Genomic DNA, 18,118 nt, shown 5'->3' on the forward strand with positions numbered 1-18,118 from the left:
TCATTTAATGTTACATACAGCCTTTGAAGCCTGGCAAAATTGGTTCAGAATGGACGATTCAAGTTCTGAATTAGGAATGCTGTAAATTGGAAGCTTCTTGATTTACCTTTTGATTATCAGTTTTTTCATTCAGTAATAAAAACGAGAACTGTAACAACCTCATTAGATTCAGATAAGGAACAATTAATTGAAATGAATACAAAACCCTTTGAGGCAAAAAAGGGGTAGCAGAATAAAAGAATATTAAAATTAGTTGAAAAAGGAGATAATATTTAATACAGTGACATATTCAGATCAAATAAATTCAATAATGATGGCAACAACACAGCTTACCAGATGAAATTATCTTGTTTAAACTCACACTAGAAGGCTGACAATAGTATTTTTTAAGTGTGCTTATGTCTCTGAAGATTGAAAATGTCAGGGACTGTATTACAACACTGATCATCAGTGATAAGATTCATAAATGCATTTATTAAGCATCATCTCGACTCTGCAGTGAGACAAAAAAAGATCAGGTCTCCAGGGGTTACCACCAGGTCTGAAAGGTGAACTCTGGGCTGTCACCAGAGCTCCTGTACACACTCTTTCTACCATAGGACCATTATCCCGCACTGTAACTTCTTCTTTGGGCTGCTTTCAGTTCTTTCAATTCTGCTGGGATCAATTCTCCAAGAAAACATACAATCCTTACCATGTGTCTGCCTAAAAACAAGCATCACACTATGCAAGGCAAAACCTGATAAAACTGCAAAGAGAAATTAAAAAAAAAAATCCACTCTACCAGAAATGGACAGACCCGGCAGGCAGAAAATCAGTAAGGACAGAGTTGAACTCAGCAATCTCATCAATCAACTGGATCTAATTGACATTCACAGACTACTTCATCCAACAACAGCAGGTTACACATTCTTTTCCAGCTCACATGGAACATTCACAGAAACAGATCACATTCTAAGTCACAACACATACCTTTCACAAATTTGACAGAACAGAAATTTTACACTGCCTGCCCTCAGACCACAATGGAATTACACTAGAAATCAGTAACAGAAAGGCAATTGGAAAGCCCAAAAAGGAGGCTCTGTGTGTGTTAGGGAGACTGGGTAAGTACGTGCTCTGTAAACCACAGGGTGACAGAAGGTCTTAGATTAGGTAAGCAGTAGCATGATTAGAAATGTGCTTTGGGAAAAAAGGGTTATAACACAGGGGTTGGGTTGGAAAAGAAAGTTGATAGATCCAAAGAAAACAATTAAACAGTAAGCATCTCTAAATAAAGAAGCAGGAAGGACCTGAAACAGAGCAGTAAAAAAGGAACAGAACTGATGAATGTGAGAAAGCTACAAATAATGACCCCCAATTTGTATTTAAAAATATAAAAGTGGGAGTTCCCTAGTGGCCTAGCAGTTAAGGATCCAGCATTGTCACTGAAGCAGCATGGGTCACTACTGCAGTGCAGGTTCAATCCCTGGCCCAGGATCTTCCACATGCCATGGGTGTATAAAATAAAATCTGTATCTTCAACTGATCTTCCGTCTCCATCACTGACACTCCTGACCTTGGGACACTGGCAGCAGACTCCCAGCTGCAATTCCAGCTGCCACGCTCACGTCCACCTTCACCTCACTGCATGGCAGCCAGAGTCCTCTTGTCAGATGTCATCCCTGCCCTATATCCCCCCCAGTGGCTTCCCAGGGCAACTGGAGTCAAATGCAAACTCCTCACTAAGGCCAGCAGGAGTGCTTGTTTGGCATTCTCCCTCCTCTCAAATTTCCCTACTGAAATCACCTGCCTCCAACCACACCTGCCCTCCTTTTGTTCCTCGAAATACTGAGCTCATTTTCACTGAGGACTTTGCACAAGCTATTCCTCTGCCTGGAATGTTCTCCTCCTAGATCTTCACATGGATGGCTTTAAAAAATTTTTTTCACATCTCAGCTCAAATGTCATCTTCTCAGTTCTGATCACAACTCCTAAAGTGGCCACATCTAGCTAACCTCCTACTCTGCTTTATTTCTTCACAGCAGTAACCACCATCTACCATTATGTTCTTCATCTCCACACACTTACTATCTCACTCCCCCCGCACCCCAACACTACTGTGCATCCTGTGACGGCAGGACCTTGTCTGTCTCACTCCCTACTCTACTCCCCCACACAAAGGATGGGCCTGAAACAGAGTAGACATTCAATGAAGTGTACATTTAAAAAACCAAATTGGGAGTTCTGGCCGTGGCTCAGCGGAAACGAATCTGACTAGTAACCATGAGGACGCAGGTTCAATCCCTGGTCTCACTCAGTGGGTTAAGGATCCAATGTTGCCCTGAACTGTGATGTAGGTCACAGACGAGGCTTGGAACTGGCATTGCTATGGCTGTGGTGTAAGCCAGTGGCTACAGGTCTGATTCAACCACTAGCCTGAGAACCTCAATATGCCACAGGTACAGCCCTAAACAGACAACAAACAAACAAACAAAAAAAACAAATTCACAGTTGCTAGTGACAGAATAACACTGTGTAACATTCACTGAACTGTACTTTTTGCTCTCTTCTCCTACTGCCTTATGAGTTGCTGTACAGACTGGATTGAAAACTGTGGATTTGAGACCATGTAGTGCCTTATAAAGAGAGTGTATGGCCTAAAGTGGTCAAGTTATTCAAGCTACTCAACTTTTATGATGAGGCAATTTGGTGGCTTTAAAGTAAGACTGACAGCCTTACCTTACAAGCTAAGTTACTTGCCACAAAACTGAGATACAGATGGCAGAGAGACTTGCTCTAGACATGGACAGAGCCATGGAGAGCCTTCTGGGGAAGGAGAATGCAAACATTCCTTCTATGCTGTGGACCACAAGGCCTTCTAGCGGCCTTGCCTGGATCTCAGGTTTACCAACTTAATAAAAATGCACAGTGGACACAAATTATGAGGAAAAAATAGCCATGCCTGTGTGTTAGACACAAACACACAAGTTTTTATAAGAAAAACACACAGAAAATATAATCCCGAATAGTTATGAGAATAAAGCTTTTGAGAAATGACACTTCCCAAATAGCAACAAAGATATGTTTGAGCTAAGTAACCAAAATGAAGAGGCTCCCAACGCCACCTCCTGTTTTGTCTGGCCATCCAGCTTTCACTTTCCCCTTCTTTTCTTTGCTATTTCTTTTAGCTAGTCTGGCCCACATGGCCTCCAGGGTAAGACACTGCCCCAGTGCCATGGTGCGTCCATTTTCATTTGATAATAGTAAAACACCGATTAAAGCCCTTTTTTTTAGTCACTGCAAACTGAAGCTGGCAAGTTTTCTAAGATAATTCCCTCACATTTTTTTAAAAGATACCTACACCACTTGATTAGCAATATATACTGTGCATCTTGTTTTTGTCAGTCCCATTTCACTGCTACTGATTACTCAGTTACTTAAATGATTAGTGAGGGAAGTCATTCTTTTGTTCTAGCCAATAAATATTTATCGAGTGCCTCCTGTGAACCAGCGCAATGTGCTGGAGATCTAGCACCATCCTGACTCCTGAGGGCAACTTCCCTGTAACTGCTCAGTCCTGGGTTGACAGGTTATCTCAAGCTCATCAAAATGCCCCACATCTCCCACCCTCCAACCCATTACCACAGCTAGTTATCTATGGTTTTGCCCTTCTCTGAATCTATGACTCCTCTGAGTTGTTTCTGATTTAAAATAGAAAATCTCATTTGTGGGAGTTCCCACTGTGCTGCACCTGGAAATGAATCTGACTAGTATCTATGACAACCTGGGTTCGATTCCTGGCCTCGTTCACTGGGTCTGGGATCTGGCGTTGCCATGAGCTGTGATGTAGGTCACAGATCCCATGTTGCTATGGTTGTGGTGTAGGCTGGCAGTTTCAATTCGACGCCTAACCTGGGACTTCCATGTGCTGCGGATTTGGCCCTAAAAAGCAGGAAAAAAGAAAAGAAAAAAAAAAAAAAAAGGAAAAGGAAGGAAAAGGAAGAAAAAGAAAATCTCAATCTCATTTGTTAAAGGTGTAGTATACTTGTAACAGCCCCTGTCATCTGGTTATGTGCTTATTCTGTTTGGGACCTGGAGAGAGACGACTGTCCGAGAGCCAGCAGTGCTGACCCTGTACTGTACTAGGAGTTGAACCAGGACGGAAGCAGACAGGCAGAGCTGCAGGAGGACCTGGAAAGAAGCCCCGGAGACACAAGGACGCACGCAGCTGACTCAGCCCAGATCCCACTGATGAACTTAAATTGGCTAACGTTTACGCAGTTTGCAGTTTAGAGTATAACCGCATCTAATTTACTACGATTACAGCATATCCTCCTTCAACTATAACAATCCTGTGAGGTGGTCACTATTATCTCTGTTTTAGAGAAAAGGTCATCTAAGAAGGAAAGATGTTCGCTGAAATTAATTTGCCCAGAATTATAGCCTATGTTCCTAGAACTTACCCTAGACTCTTCCTACACAAATGCCATGTGCTTCTCGCTATATGACCCAAAAAGATAGGTCCAATATATAAAAGTTATAGACATTAATTATATGCTAAATAAAAACTAATCTTCACATGATAAATCCTGAGTAGGCTGAGTTGTTTGCAAACCTGAATGGTGTCAAGAGGAAGAGAAATGAGAGGGGTAAAAAGAATAATTGTCATTTAAAGAGTAATTTGATTAGAAAAGGACTCAAAAATGTGAAGCAAAAGATAATTTTTTCTAGCAAAATCAGTATTAGGACTACATAATATAACCTTAATCAGAAGTACATGACTTCAAATAACCACTGGAAATTGAAAAATTGATTCACTATTTAAGTACCTAAATATTATCTTAATATTATTGATATTATAATTTATTTTGACAAAGGGAACACAAAAATTTATCTTTAAGAAAGTAATTCTTATTATCAAAATTTGGCCAAAATAACTATCACAAGTAGAATACTGCATCAATGAAGGCTCCTCATAGATTCTGTATTTTTCTCCAATTACAAAGAGATAACACTAGTTTGAATTATTAAAAGTAAACTGTAAACAGTTCTACATACGTTCTTTTGACATCCTGTTCGATCATTGACCGAAGTTCTTTATCTTGGAAGAATTTGTTCCAAAGACTCTGAAATAAGATAAACAACCTATTTAAAATAATATCATACCTTTGCTTAACTTTTATGACTTGAATTTAATAATTTAAATGATTAAATTTATCCTTCTCTGAGTTATCATTTCCCACTGCAGACAGGAAACCTGAAATTGGAAATTTTTTCTTATTAAAATCTAGTTTAATCTCAAAAATACATTCTAACATCAATTTTTAAAGTGACATCATTGTATACATTTAAATTTTTCTACTATTTAGAGTGAATGATACACTTACTGCTATACACCTGCTGCTACCCCCTTAGCAACAAAAAGGTTGGCTTGCATTAGAGGAGGGCCAAAGGCCAACTGGTCCCACCCGAACCTGAACAGAACTGCCAGTGCACTAAGAAAGACATGCAATGTTTTCTACAAAGCTTCATTTATATAGGTATATCTATCTATCTATCTATCTATATCTATATCTATATCTATATCTATATATATATATAGATATTTTTTTCTTTTTATGGCCACACCTGCAGCATATGGAAGTTCCCGGGCCAGGGGTCAAACTGGAGCCAAATCTGTGACCTATAATGCAGCCTGCAGCAACACTGGATCTTTAACATAGTGAGTGAGGCCAGAGATCGAACCCACATCTTCACAGAGACTATGTCGGTTCTTAATCCTCTGAGCCACAAAAGGGACTCCTGGTTTTTTAATTGAACTGATTTTTACATACTTTTTAAAAAGGGAAATTAAAGTTTTAAAAGTTACTTAATATTTCATGCTGGTATCCCATGAACTATATTATAATAATTACATGTATCAGGAAAAAGAAATGCTAATGTTCTATAGAAACTGGAAACAAATTACTGTTAACAATTTTCTGTTAGGAAATGGGAATTAGCGCAGCAACTGAAGAAGCTACACAATACCTCTGAGGTGGTAATTACTCCTCATCTTTACTGGAATATGAGTGGAGGTCGGCCTGATCTTTTTCATATCCTTTAAAAACTTCCTCACCGAGTCACTACTAACAGTCCCTTTGTGTGAGCTAATCCCTCCAGGTGAAGCCTTCTGCCATGAAGGGAGGCGCTCCTCAGCCTCCCCCACTCCAACCTTGGTAAGACAGCTCTACCCTCATCTTCCTATTCTTCTCTCTGACCCTCAGCTCTTGCTGGGGAGGGTTCCTGGGGCTTCTCCTCAGCAGTGCCATTCCACAGAAGTAGTCCATCAGGTTCCTGCAACACTAGCCTGATACAGCATCGAAGAACTCCCATCTGGCTTCAGGTGGTACAATACGTGGGGTAAAGAAATTATAACTGGTTTGGAGTAACACCGCTTTCATGGTGATTGAGGAGGAGACTCATAAGCACATTCTTATGGGCAAAAGAGGTTCAAATATGAATAAACAAACTTTACCCCTTCATCCTGGGAAAGGGGATTATTGATCATCAAGTCCTGCTGGCCAACAACTTTCCTCGGGTTTGTGATATGCTGGCAAAAAGAAAGAAAACACACATGCAAAGATCAGAGTCTACTGGACTTTAAAGCATACTTAAGAAAACAATTACGTCAATTAAAGCATGACTTACTATTTCTTTAACGTTGCTATACCATGCTCTTAATTCTTTAATTCTACTTATCCATTGACTTTTATCTTGAGGAAGAACACAAAGAAAGAGCTGTCAAAAAAAAAAAAAAAAGAGGAAATGTTTATAAAAATCCTAAGAAGTAAAATGTGAAACTATGCCAAACAAAATCACCTGAAAATTGAAAAAAGATGTTCACATTCAAAGTAGTTCATATTCATACAATAATTCTGACACTCAGTAAATAGTATTTGGGGATATGTAAGAAATACATAAATTTGGACAATTCAAAAAGCGACAAAAAAATAAAAATAAGGAGTTCCCGTCATGGCTCAGCAGTTAACCAACCCGACTAGCATCCATGAAGACGCGGGTTCATTCCCTGGCCTCGCACATTAGGTTAAGTAAGGATCTGGCGTTGTGGTGAGCTCATGGTGTAGGTCTCAGACGCGGCTCGGATCTGGCATTGCTGGGGCTGTGGTGTAGGCCGGTGGCTGTGGCTCCGATTTGACCCCTAGCCTGGGAACCTCCATATGTGGCAGGTGCAGCCTTAAAAAGACAAAAGCCGAAACAAACAAACAAACAAGAACTAAGGCCTCAGAACGAGATCTCAAAAGCTACACCACAACATGGAACCCATCTCCCCTCCAAATTTATATTAAAAGTGAACAAGAAAAATTCACTGACGTTCTAGTACAATCCCACTTTACATCCTTATAGCAATGGGGGCGATGGAGTGTATTAACAGGCACAAGGCCCAATTTGTAATTTCAGATTTGTCTTCAAACAAGCAGGTAACTGACAGAGCAGAAGAATCTGAGGACATAGCCTGAGAAGTGAAGCCATTCCTTTTACAACAGAAAATGTAATTTACAACTAGCAATCAGCTTATGAAAATAACAAGCATTCTTAAAAAGACAAATTTGATTTAATTTAGTTTAATACAGCATTAAAATAAATCTGGCTTTGAGTTTATTTTTAGCCAAGGAAGGAGACTTAAAGTTAAACAACAAGCAGTGGGGGAGGGGCACGAAGCCTCATGTACAAACATCTGAGCAGCACGTCCCCTGCCTTAACTGCCTGCATCCAACAGAAGAAAAATGTACTTTAATTATTAAATCTAAATTATTAAATTTCAAACTGTCCAATTCATTACATGTTCCTTACTGTCTGCACTCGCAGGCTCTGTACCCTCCATTTATGCAGATAAACCCTGAAAATTTTCAACACAAGTCATTTCAAAAGTGAGTCTCAATCTAAATTAATTCGTTTGAGAGAACCAAAAGGGACAGGTTTCCAAGTGCAAAAGAGATAGTGCACGTCATCCTTGCTCGTGTGGTGACCTGGAAGGAGTCTGACCTAATTTCCCTCCGTTTCTCCTTTTCACTGCCCTTCGCTTGGTGTTTCTAGTACAAAAAATATGAAAAATCTTTTCCATCTGCTCTTTGTGAACAAAAAAGGGAGGATGGCTAAATGGCAGCACTTGATATAGCAGGAACCTGGGAACATTAATCCCCCTTCTCCCACCCCGCGTCAAGAATTCACGCCTCTGGGGACGGATGAAGGTGTTGCTTGAGTTCCGCACCATCAAATGGGATGAAAAAAAACATTATTTCAAATGACTCCTTTACCATCACCAGTTATCCAGGACTAAGGTGGTTCAACCTTATTAGCAAATGTCCTATGAAAGATAAATGTGGATGGCCAAAAAAGCAAGAGTGAAGTCTCTCGGAAAATTCAGTGATCCCCTGCATGGGTGATCTTCCAGGGCATCAGGTAATGTGGTGATACACTGCAACCACAAACTGTAAATAAATATTTTCTCCTTACCTTCCAGCAAATGCTGCGGAACCTGCTGCTTCTCAGCTGCCCATTAATCCCCTTCTGCCTTATTGTTGCCAAGTAATTGTTGTTTACAAAGAGTTCTTCCCATTCTTTCCTAGATGCAGAAACCAAAGCATAGGGATCCTTTTGTTAAAATTCTTCTGCTTGGAGAGGAGTGCTACAGGAATTTAATTCTAAATAAGTCTCAGAAATGCAACTTTTAAAACGTATACATTTAGTTGTGTACTGTTTCTGAACGCATGGCTGTCTTTTTGGACAGAGTTCGTTTGTAGATTTAATGAATATGTAGATCGCTATAATTATGCCAGCTACTGAAATTCACAATGTCTATGGAGGCTATTCCATTTCCTCTAAAATGTTGGTAGTGCAGTTCAGTGAATAAACAAGAAAAAAAAAAGAATATTAATATAAGGATATAACTGCTTCAGCCACGGACAAAGATATACCTGCTCCAAAATACACAACCAAAACATGGGCCGTTGATTACATTGGCCTCTCACCTAAAATATCTGTTTAAATAAACCCATTTCTCTGTAATGTCAGGCTGGGCAGTTAAATATAAGAGAAGACTACTTTCTTTAATCTTTAGTACTATTTACTATTGAAATCTCTGCAACTTCTTTCTACATGATCAGTTTTAAAATTTTAACAGATGCAGGCAAATTTGAAGAAAAACATCAAAAAATTAAAAAGCCTCACTGTAAAAACTGAAAGGCAAGCTTGAGTACCTTGCCGTACCTATGGCTGAGTAGATAAACAACTGAAATGTGCCTCCCAGGCATGCAGGCACCAGGGGCCCAACACCTGTGCCTCATTAATATACAAGTAAATCTGCTCTACTGGGAAACAATTGGAAATTAATTGTCCCAAACCATTTACTGAGTTTGAATAAAGGAAGCAGACCTATATTCCCGTGTCTTGTACCAAACTAAACATCAAGAATCATTTGTCAACAGTTGAGGCTACTGAGTATAGCATTATAAAATTTCTCTCAGATTCCATAATGCCACAATAAACTTACAACGTTTACTACCAAAGCTGCAAGCCTGGCAATCTCTTCAGAGACTAACTCAAAAGAAAGCCTCAGAAACTGTCAATCATCCTCCTCTATTTACTTGTTGTCACGGGCCAGACACCACGCGCACCCCCCCCCCATTTTCAGAAAGGACAGGCACACACTATGCAATCATATGAGACAGTATCAGAACCAAAACTGCACACCTAACATGCAAAACCTTGACTGGACCCAGCTGCATCTTCCCCACTGAGCTTTCCAGGAGAGTGACCAAGGCAATGGCACATTCCCTAATGCCACAAGCAGGAGAACTTCCAGTCTCGGCCCCGCAGCACTGGCTTCAACCAAGCCAAGGCTTCTGCCAATAGGAGCAGAAGCTAAATGGCTAAGTGTGACAAATAGGACACTTGCGCCAACCCTATACTGGAAGAAATACATTCCTACCACTACTCCATGAGACTTTCCTATTTTCATCACCCTAGTCATAAAAGAATATTTCATTTTCATTTTACTTGCTTCTGTATCAGTGAAACCAAAATTTTTTTCATGTTTTTGAGTCATTTTATTGCTTCTATTTTAAAACTTCCTTTCTTGTCCTTTGCCCATTTTAAGCGGTAGAGAATAGCGGCTAAGAGAATAGACATTAGAGCCACATTTCTGGGGTAAAAAGACAGTTCTACATTCAGAAATAGTACATAACTTACTAGCTGTGACTCATGGTCAAGTTACTTAAGCTCACTGTGTCATTGTTGCCTCATCTGAAAAATGGAATAGTAATAAGAGCATCTACCTCAAATAATTATTATGAGGATTAAAATACATGAAAAGTCCTTAGAAGGGTGCATAGTATATCATAACATTTATTGCTCTCAATAATAATTATAGCACTACTTTTATTTTGGTGGGACTTCTTGGTACAAGACAGGAGTTTTTCATACATTACACATTACACCTTTGCTGCCACATGTATGTATTTTTAACCCAATTATTTTTATCTTGTGTATAATTTAAACCCAACATTTATTTTCTCTTGATGCTCTTTCCATTGTTTTCATGCTGAAGTAATTCTTAGTCACTCCAAGTTCAAAGATGTGTTCACTGGATGCTTGAGTTCTTTGAAATCACTTCAGTCCATTTGTATTACCTATCATATTTTAGATACATTAATCATTTCCCAACAGTTCCCACATCTCACTGTTCAAGTTTTCTTTTTATTTAGGTTGTTATAATTCTCAAAGATGAGATTAACAACAAGAACAAAGAACTTGACAGGAGTACATCTCAGAAAATGGGAGTTATGTTTATATAGCTTATTGTCTGTGAATAAAAAGTACAGATTTCAAATGCAATAATTTGTATGAAACCATCCAGTTCCATGGCCTGAAAATACCAATAGGTTCCAGATCAGAGAGGGAAAGTGTAAGGCAATGACTCCCCTAGCCTCTCCCAAAATCAGCTCCTATTTCACAGAGGCCAAGACACTGTGTAAGGAGACTCAGCTGGTGGCTGGGTTGACTGCCAATGTCAAGCTCAGCAGCTCTTTAAGGTCAAGTTACATACCACTTATGTAATGAAGGGTAATTATTTGTTAGCTTAAATAAGACCCTATGCCTTGATTACAGTGTTGGTAAAGAGAAAAGGAGACTGAGGCATGTGAAGCAGAAACATTCTCTCTGAAATGCACAATCATTTAAATTTATTCATAGGTACTTATAGTTCCAATTAAGGCACAACATCAAACTGATGGTGAGCTCTGACAGCAGATGAACATAAAGCCCGCAAGATAATCTACTGTCTTTCTCTTCCATGGGAGAGTGTTTCATTAGCAAACTGTGATAGAGTAATGTAACACCTTTCAGAGTCGACTATGTGCTTAGCACTCAGAGATATCTTACAAAGCATTAAGTTTAAGTTCCCTTGTGGTTCCATAGCTTAACTGTCACTGCAGCTGCTCAGGTTGCTGCTGTAGCACAGGTTCAATCCCTAGCCTGGGAACTTTCACATGCCATGGGCATGGCCAAAAAAATTTTTTTAAAGAAATCAATTTTTTTTAAAAAAGCATAAGTTGAGGGAGTAGATGGGTTTGTAAACCAATAACGTATGGGTTAAGGCAAAGCACTATGGTAGTACAGAGGAGAAATAGTTTTACATCTAAAAATTAAAATGGAGTGTAGAAAATGATAAGCAGCAGCCTCATAGGCACTGAAATGCCACCCAAAAAACTGAGCTCTCAGAGGTTAAAAAGTCAAGAGAGGACAAAATGTTGAAAAAGTTGAGTTCTTCAAGGGGAGCCGGACCAAAATAAAAGTTGTTTCCAATCACAAATATGAATGGTAGACAATACTCCTGAATTCAGGAGACCTGGGAAAAAAATAGTAAGTATTGAGGAGTCAGTAGTGAAACTTTTCAGCTTAATTAACAAAAATAAAGGAAAGGAAGCTGCTAAACATTGTCTTACATAAAAAATATGTATTTATAAATAGTCTGTCATAGTGAAACTCTAGCAAAGACGCTCTTAAAATGCAAAAAGAAACGCATCCATGTTATGACATATATTTTAGGTAAATCACTTTTAACCTCCACAACAACCCTCCTGGGGGGTATATTTTTAACCCCTCTTTATGAATGACAAAAGTGAAGCCCAGAAAAATAAGATGTCAGGAAAGAAAAAGAGTGAGAATTAGGAAAAGCATCTTCTTGATAACGTGGTAGACAGTGCTAAGAGAAGCAGGAGACTTTGCACATCAAAGGATCAAAAAATGGCCTCTGGCAACAAGATAGGAATGTGACCTCATAATTTCCTTCCTTACATTTTTAGTTTTTGAACATCAAGTCCAAAGGTATAGAGATAAGTTTTCACCAGTTGGACTGAGATGGCAAGTCACCATGCTGTGTGGTTAAGAACACCTGGGACACTGAGGAAGAAGAACAGATTGAAGAGCTAGGCCTTAAAAATCTCTGAACAACGCACCAGTGCCACCTAGTGGCAACTACTCTGCATTGCAGGCACTGGGTCCCTGAAACCACAACCAGCAGAGAGGCAGAACTGGGCTGTTTCATTTTCCCTGCCAATGTTAAGGGAGGATCAATAGAGGCTTCTCTGCAAGCACTGTGTTGAGAAGATTCTGAGCCCACCTCTGTGCTCCTAAGAGAAGAACATTTGCTGGCCATGGACATTGCAATCATTTCTAATTAAGTGAAATCAATTTTTGTAGCAGCAATTGATGCCTTCCCTTTAAGACCTATTTAGGTAGTTAAGCCTCCTGCAATTTTTTTTTTGACAAGGAAAATCAACTAGAATATGCAGTGAATAAATACAGCTGATAATCATAAGGAGATATGTATTTCTAATTACACATTTTAATGTAGTATTTTCCCAAGATATGCACATAAAATTAGTGTGAAACTAGTTAGCACCTTCTAAATTTAATTGTTTAAATACTTCTGTAACCTAAATAATGCATAAATGACGTGGCAATTCTGGAATAAAAATTTTCTGAATCGGCGTCCCAAATGAGGACACACGAGAGAAAACAACTTTATATTGTATATTTTATCTGATGGTTTCCATCCCATTTTCTGGCTTTACTTAGGGAACAAGGTCTTGTAGAGCGAACTTAGGAAACTCAGACAATAGCCTAATAATGAGGGTCTCCAATGCATGGTTAAAAGGAGCTACTTTGACTTTTAGTGATAATTAAGTTGCTGAGCGCAGCAGAGGACTCACCACCACAGTGAAGATAAGACATCACAGAGAAGGGGAAGGGGCAGGGAGGTATGGTAAGGGGGTGGAGTGGGCAGAAGCTCTCAGGGATGGCCCTGTGGTTTACAAGGTCGCCAGTCAGTCGTGATCATCTCCTCTTTGAGATCTGACCAGAGTAACACTAAGTAGAACTAAAGGCCAGGCTTAAGCAGGACAAAAGTTAGATGGGTAGAATGTCTGAAGGTGAGGAAGCATAGGTAAGAAAATTGCACCTGATGCAAAATGCTTACACAATTTTATCATCCTAAGGTGTGTGCCAGTATGTGAAAAGAATGCCATATTAAATATGAGTGTATTTGCTTTATGAAATGCAGAGGGAAAAGGACACAATAAATTTTTAAATCTGCCAGAACATATTAGAGAAAGACTTCTATTAATGAAAAGGCTGTACCATGATTCCAATATTCTACATAAAAGAATATGTATCTTTATAACATTTTAAAGCTATGGTTTTTAAAATACTATTCAAATAGAACAAGGAACATCTAACTTAAAAAATCAATGGAAATCTGAGAAGTGTAAATTAAGTATGTCAGCATCAGACTGTAAAGTGTGGCACCAGATATGGGTAAGCTACAACATTAGGACTGCAGGTGCCAAGATCAACCAGATAAACACTGATGTTATCTATAATTACCTCATTTTTAGCTTAAATCACAGGTAATGAGGGAACTCAGAGACTCTAAAAGGCAATTAGAAACTGTACTGGCTTTTTTGCTTCCTGTATCAGGAATTTTTAAAAACTTACTTTTATTTAAAGCTCTTTTCCCCTCCATAATGAAACATCAGGGCATATTACTTATACACATATAAATACATATAAAAACAGCTCACAATTACTCACAAGCTTAAAATGGATTTCTTCATATTTCTAGGTAAAAAATGTTCCCACGTGACAAGGCTCCTTTGAAACAAAGGCAACAAATAGTTCATCATGTGCAAGCTTGTTAAAAATTAATTTATGATGATGTTTTGATTCGGGTTTGGGTTAAATTGTGATTGAGAAATCTTGAGCCTCAATACCCACAAGGACACAAAGAACTGAGTTAGTAACAGTTTTAGACTTTCAGATACAATATCCTTTTTTTTCTTTAAAAAAAGTGTATTTTCTTCAAAATATGGTGTTTAAGATCTTCTAAATTGAGGGTCATAATAAAGCAGATAGACTCAATAAACATACTTTTAGAAGAGAAATAAGACAAGCTGTATCTCAAGGTTATAAAAAATTGAGCACATAATAAAGGGCATTATATTACTAATCAAAGCATCGAGCATGTAGAAATGAGGTGAGAAAAAGACCTGGACAGACAATCGCCATCAAGTTATCTGAAATGGATGTGTTTTTACATTCACAGCTCACTGATGTCTCTTACATAAGTAATAAGTAAAATCCCCCCACCTACTTCGCCCCCCCACCCTGCCCTTGTTTACCTTCCTATTGGTGACATCTTATGGACACGACATCTTATTTTCTGTACGATAAAGAATTTACTACACAGTCTATAATGTAAACAATACTGCAAGGGAAACACTTACAGAAGCAAGAACAAATTAGTTTCCAGTAATTTAGAAGAAGGCATTTGTTTACCAAAATCTTGTGTACTAATTAAAAGTCAATCCTGTCTCTTAAAACATGTTTTCCAGGACAGGGGTGACTGTAAGGAATTACACAGATAGAAATACACATAACTTCTGAAATGAATACTTTCTCCTTAAAAGATTTAACTGGACTATGTCATAACTGAACCTATCTTTCATCTGATGACCCCTAGGCCGGCACTATGCAAGAGAACTTCCTGAGTGGACAGAAATGTTCTATATCTGACCTCCTGTATGGTGATCGATCACTAATCACTTGTGGTTACTGAGCAGCTGAAATACAGCCAGTGCGGCCAAATGACATATTTCCTTTCATTTTAATTAACTTAAACCTAAATTTAAATAGCCTCATGTCACTTCACTGGACAGTGAAACTCAAAGTGTTTTAAGGATGATAACCCATTCATATATACATTCAATTTTTAAAGTAACATAAAGGTTCAAGGGATATAAAGATAAATTATACACATGATACATAACACATACATAGTGTTTCTGGGGAAAAAAGACAGATGCACATGAAAAGTGAGATAATTCAAGCTGCGGGAACATTAACGTGATTCCATAAGAGACATAACATGATACAAACTCTAAGTAAAATCAGATACATGTGTATAAAAGCTTTTTTCTTTTTTGCCAATTATCTCACTGCCTCTCACTGTCTGTGCCTCTGTCTCCATCACCCCCTCTGCTCCCTGCTCCCTACCACCTCCCTCTTCACACACTCACACGAGTAAGTCAGAAAAGCAGATCTTTAGTGATAACATCTGCACATCTCTAAGTTAACAAAAATGATCAATGCTGGAACGAATCAGACCCAAGATTTGGATAACGAGCATAACAGCTGGCAAAAGACTAGATCAAAGATCCAGGAAATGGTCATTTAAATGAATATTAGGAGTTCCCACTGTGGCCCAACAGGTTAAGAACCCAACTAGTCTCTGTGAGGATGCGGGTTCAATCCCTGGCCTTGCTCAGTGGGTTAAGGATTCCACATTGCCACAACCTATGGTATAGGTCACAGATGCAGCTCAGATCCAACTTCGCTATGGCTGTGGCATAGGCTGGCAGCTGCAGCTCCAATTCCATCCCTAGCCAGAACTTCATATGCCACAGGTACAGCCATAAAAAGAAAAAATAATTAAAAAAAATAAAAATTCTTGTGTCCAAGACATTTAGTAGCTATAAAAAGAAACAATTAAAAAATAATGAAGTAAAATGAAGATCATTGGGCCATGTGATCAAATAAACTTTAGTTTAAGGTCAACATGTACTTTGTAATTTGTTTGGATTAACGTCCCGGGAAAACAATTTTACATGGGCCCCTGAAAAAGCAAGGAAATACCCTCACCAGAGTGTGACTAGAAAACATCCATTTATAGTTAAAAAGAAAAAAACATACTAATTTTAAAAACCCATGCTTGAATATTTAATTTACCCAGCATAATGAAAGGCCAAGGTATGCCATCTAAGTGATTTTCCCTTTCTTAACACGAAAATGTTGAGAATATCAAAACATTTCTAAGACTTACAGGAGTGTTTTTCCCAGATGTGATATACATTTGGAAAATGCAGGGCTACTTGCTCCTACAAATAAGTCCACACTGCTTGGCTTTTGGAGTTTTCCATTTTTTAGTGGCATTTCTCTCATAGCCATCCTTGTCAGGCTACCAGCTACCAATTTGTAAAACAATGATATGTTAGCTTTTAGAAATCCTAAATCTTTACCCCCAGTCACTTGCACAGTTTGTCTTTTTAAAAATAAAGACAATAAACTCGACTTTGAGGTGTCATATATTCTAGCCCATCTCAACATAAACAACCATAACCTTTTTTAATTAAAAAAAATGAGGAGTTGCTATTTGACTCAGTGGTAATGAATTAGTATCCATGAGGACAGGGGTTCGAGCCCTGGCCCCGCTCAGTGGGTTAAGGATATGGCATTGCCTTGAGCTGTGGTATAGGTCACAGATGCAGCTCAGATCCGTCATTGCTATGGCTGTGGTATAGGCTGGTGGCTACGGCTCTGATTCAACCCAGCCTGGGAACTTCTACATGCCACAGGTACGCCCTAAAAAGACAAAAGAAAAAAGAAAAAGAGAGAGAGAGAAATAAGACTAAATGGAAGCAGTGGAGTAAGAACTGGAAGGGCTTTTCCTGGACTAAATCTATCTAAATGAACAAATAATTTGGCTAGTCTAACATTCACACCCTCCCTTTTCTTTTCTTTTCATGGCTATATCTGCAGCATAAGGAAGTTCCCAGGCTAGCGGCAGAATGGAGCTGCAGCTGATGTCTATGCCACAGCCATGGCAACACAGAATCCAAGCCACACACAAAATCTACACCACAGCTTGCACCAATGCTGGATCCTTAACCCACTGAGTGAGGCCAGGGGTTGAACCCTCATCCTCACGGAGACTACATCAGGTCTTTAACCCTCTGAGCCACAATGGAAACACCTTTTCCCCATTTTTCATTTTGGGGTCACAGCCTCCTTGGTTGAAGCTACTAAAAATGTGACCTCTAAATGATATGTTACATCCTTTCCAAAGAAAAGAGAAGAAATCCCTTTTCTTAACATTGGACACAGGGAGACCCTGAAATGAAGGAATGAGGGTGTGGAGACCTGATTCCAGTCTGCACGCTGCCCCTCACACAGGTGTGAACACCAATGGGAACAGCGCTTCTATTACTGATTTTTTTAAAAGGAATGCACCTAGAGATACAGAGGCAGGAAAATGTGTTTCTTCTCTGGGAAGAAGGCTCCATTGGCAGCTCAGGTATTAGAGGGGGTAAGAGGGATGAGAGCAGTGTTAAAAATGCCAACAGACCACTCAGGCTTTATCTATCCTACGCCCTCCATCCTCTCCCAAATGTCTCAGGTGAGAAGAAAAAAAAAAAAAAAAAAAAGTCCCTGAGCAACTGGCAAAGTCAGAATAGAAAGGAGAGGAGCAGCTCTGGGGGCAGGGGACAGGCAGACAAGCAAGCACACAACAATGGTTTACTTGGAGATTATAATAAATTCATTATCATGGATGGAACAAAATCCAAACAACCAGAGGTCTGTGCCTGGTTCAATGACAGTGGGGCTATGCACTCAGGGGAGCTTTAAGATCTAGAAGAACGTTAAAAACTAGAATGAGAGTTAATAATCAGAATAAAATTGGAATGAGATGATATTTGACTATCCTGATTTATTTCAAATGGGTTCAGACTTGGGCATG

The 18,118-nt window shown here is 39.0% G+C and overlaps 1 protein-coding gene across 8 annotated transcripts in view; it reads right to left on the bottom strand.

Annotated features, from left to right (window-relative positions):
• TBC1D5 (TBC1 domain family member 5) overlaps nt 1-18,118 on the bottom strand; it is a 546,905-nt gene that overhangs the window by 243,999 nt on the left and 284,788 nt on the right. For 7 of the 8 annotated variants that reach the window (XM_021069681.1, XM_021069680.1, XM_021069682.1 and 4 more), the window contains 4 exons: nt 8,500-8,608; nt 6,673-6,762; nt 6,500-6,574; nt 5,041-5,108 (listed from right to left, as the gene is read on the bottom strand). In XM_021069681.1, coding sequence (XP_020925340.1) covers nt 5,041-5,108; nt 6,500-6,574; nt 6,673-6,762; nt 8,500-8,608 — 342 coding nt within the window. Of the gene's footprint in view, nt 1-5,040; nt 5,109-6,499; nt 6,575-6,672; nt 6,763-8,499; nt 8,609-14,136; nt 14,684-18,118 lie in introns of those variants that run through there. The other variant, XM_021069685.1, reaches the window with a different exon arrangement.

This window comes from Sus scrofa, chromosome 13 (assembly GCF_000003025.6).
Source record: "Sus scrofa isolate TJ Tabasco breed Duroc chromosome 13, Sscrofa11.1, whole genome shotgun sequence".
In the NCBI taxonomy this organism is placed as follows: Eukaryota; Metazoa; Chordata; class Mammalia; order Artiodactyla; family Suidae; genus Sus; species Sus scrofa.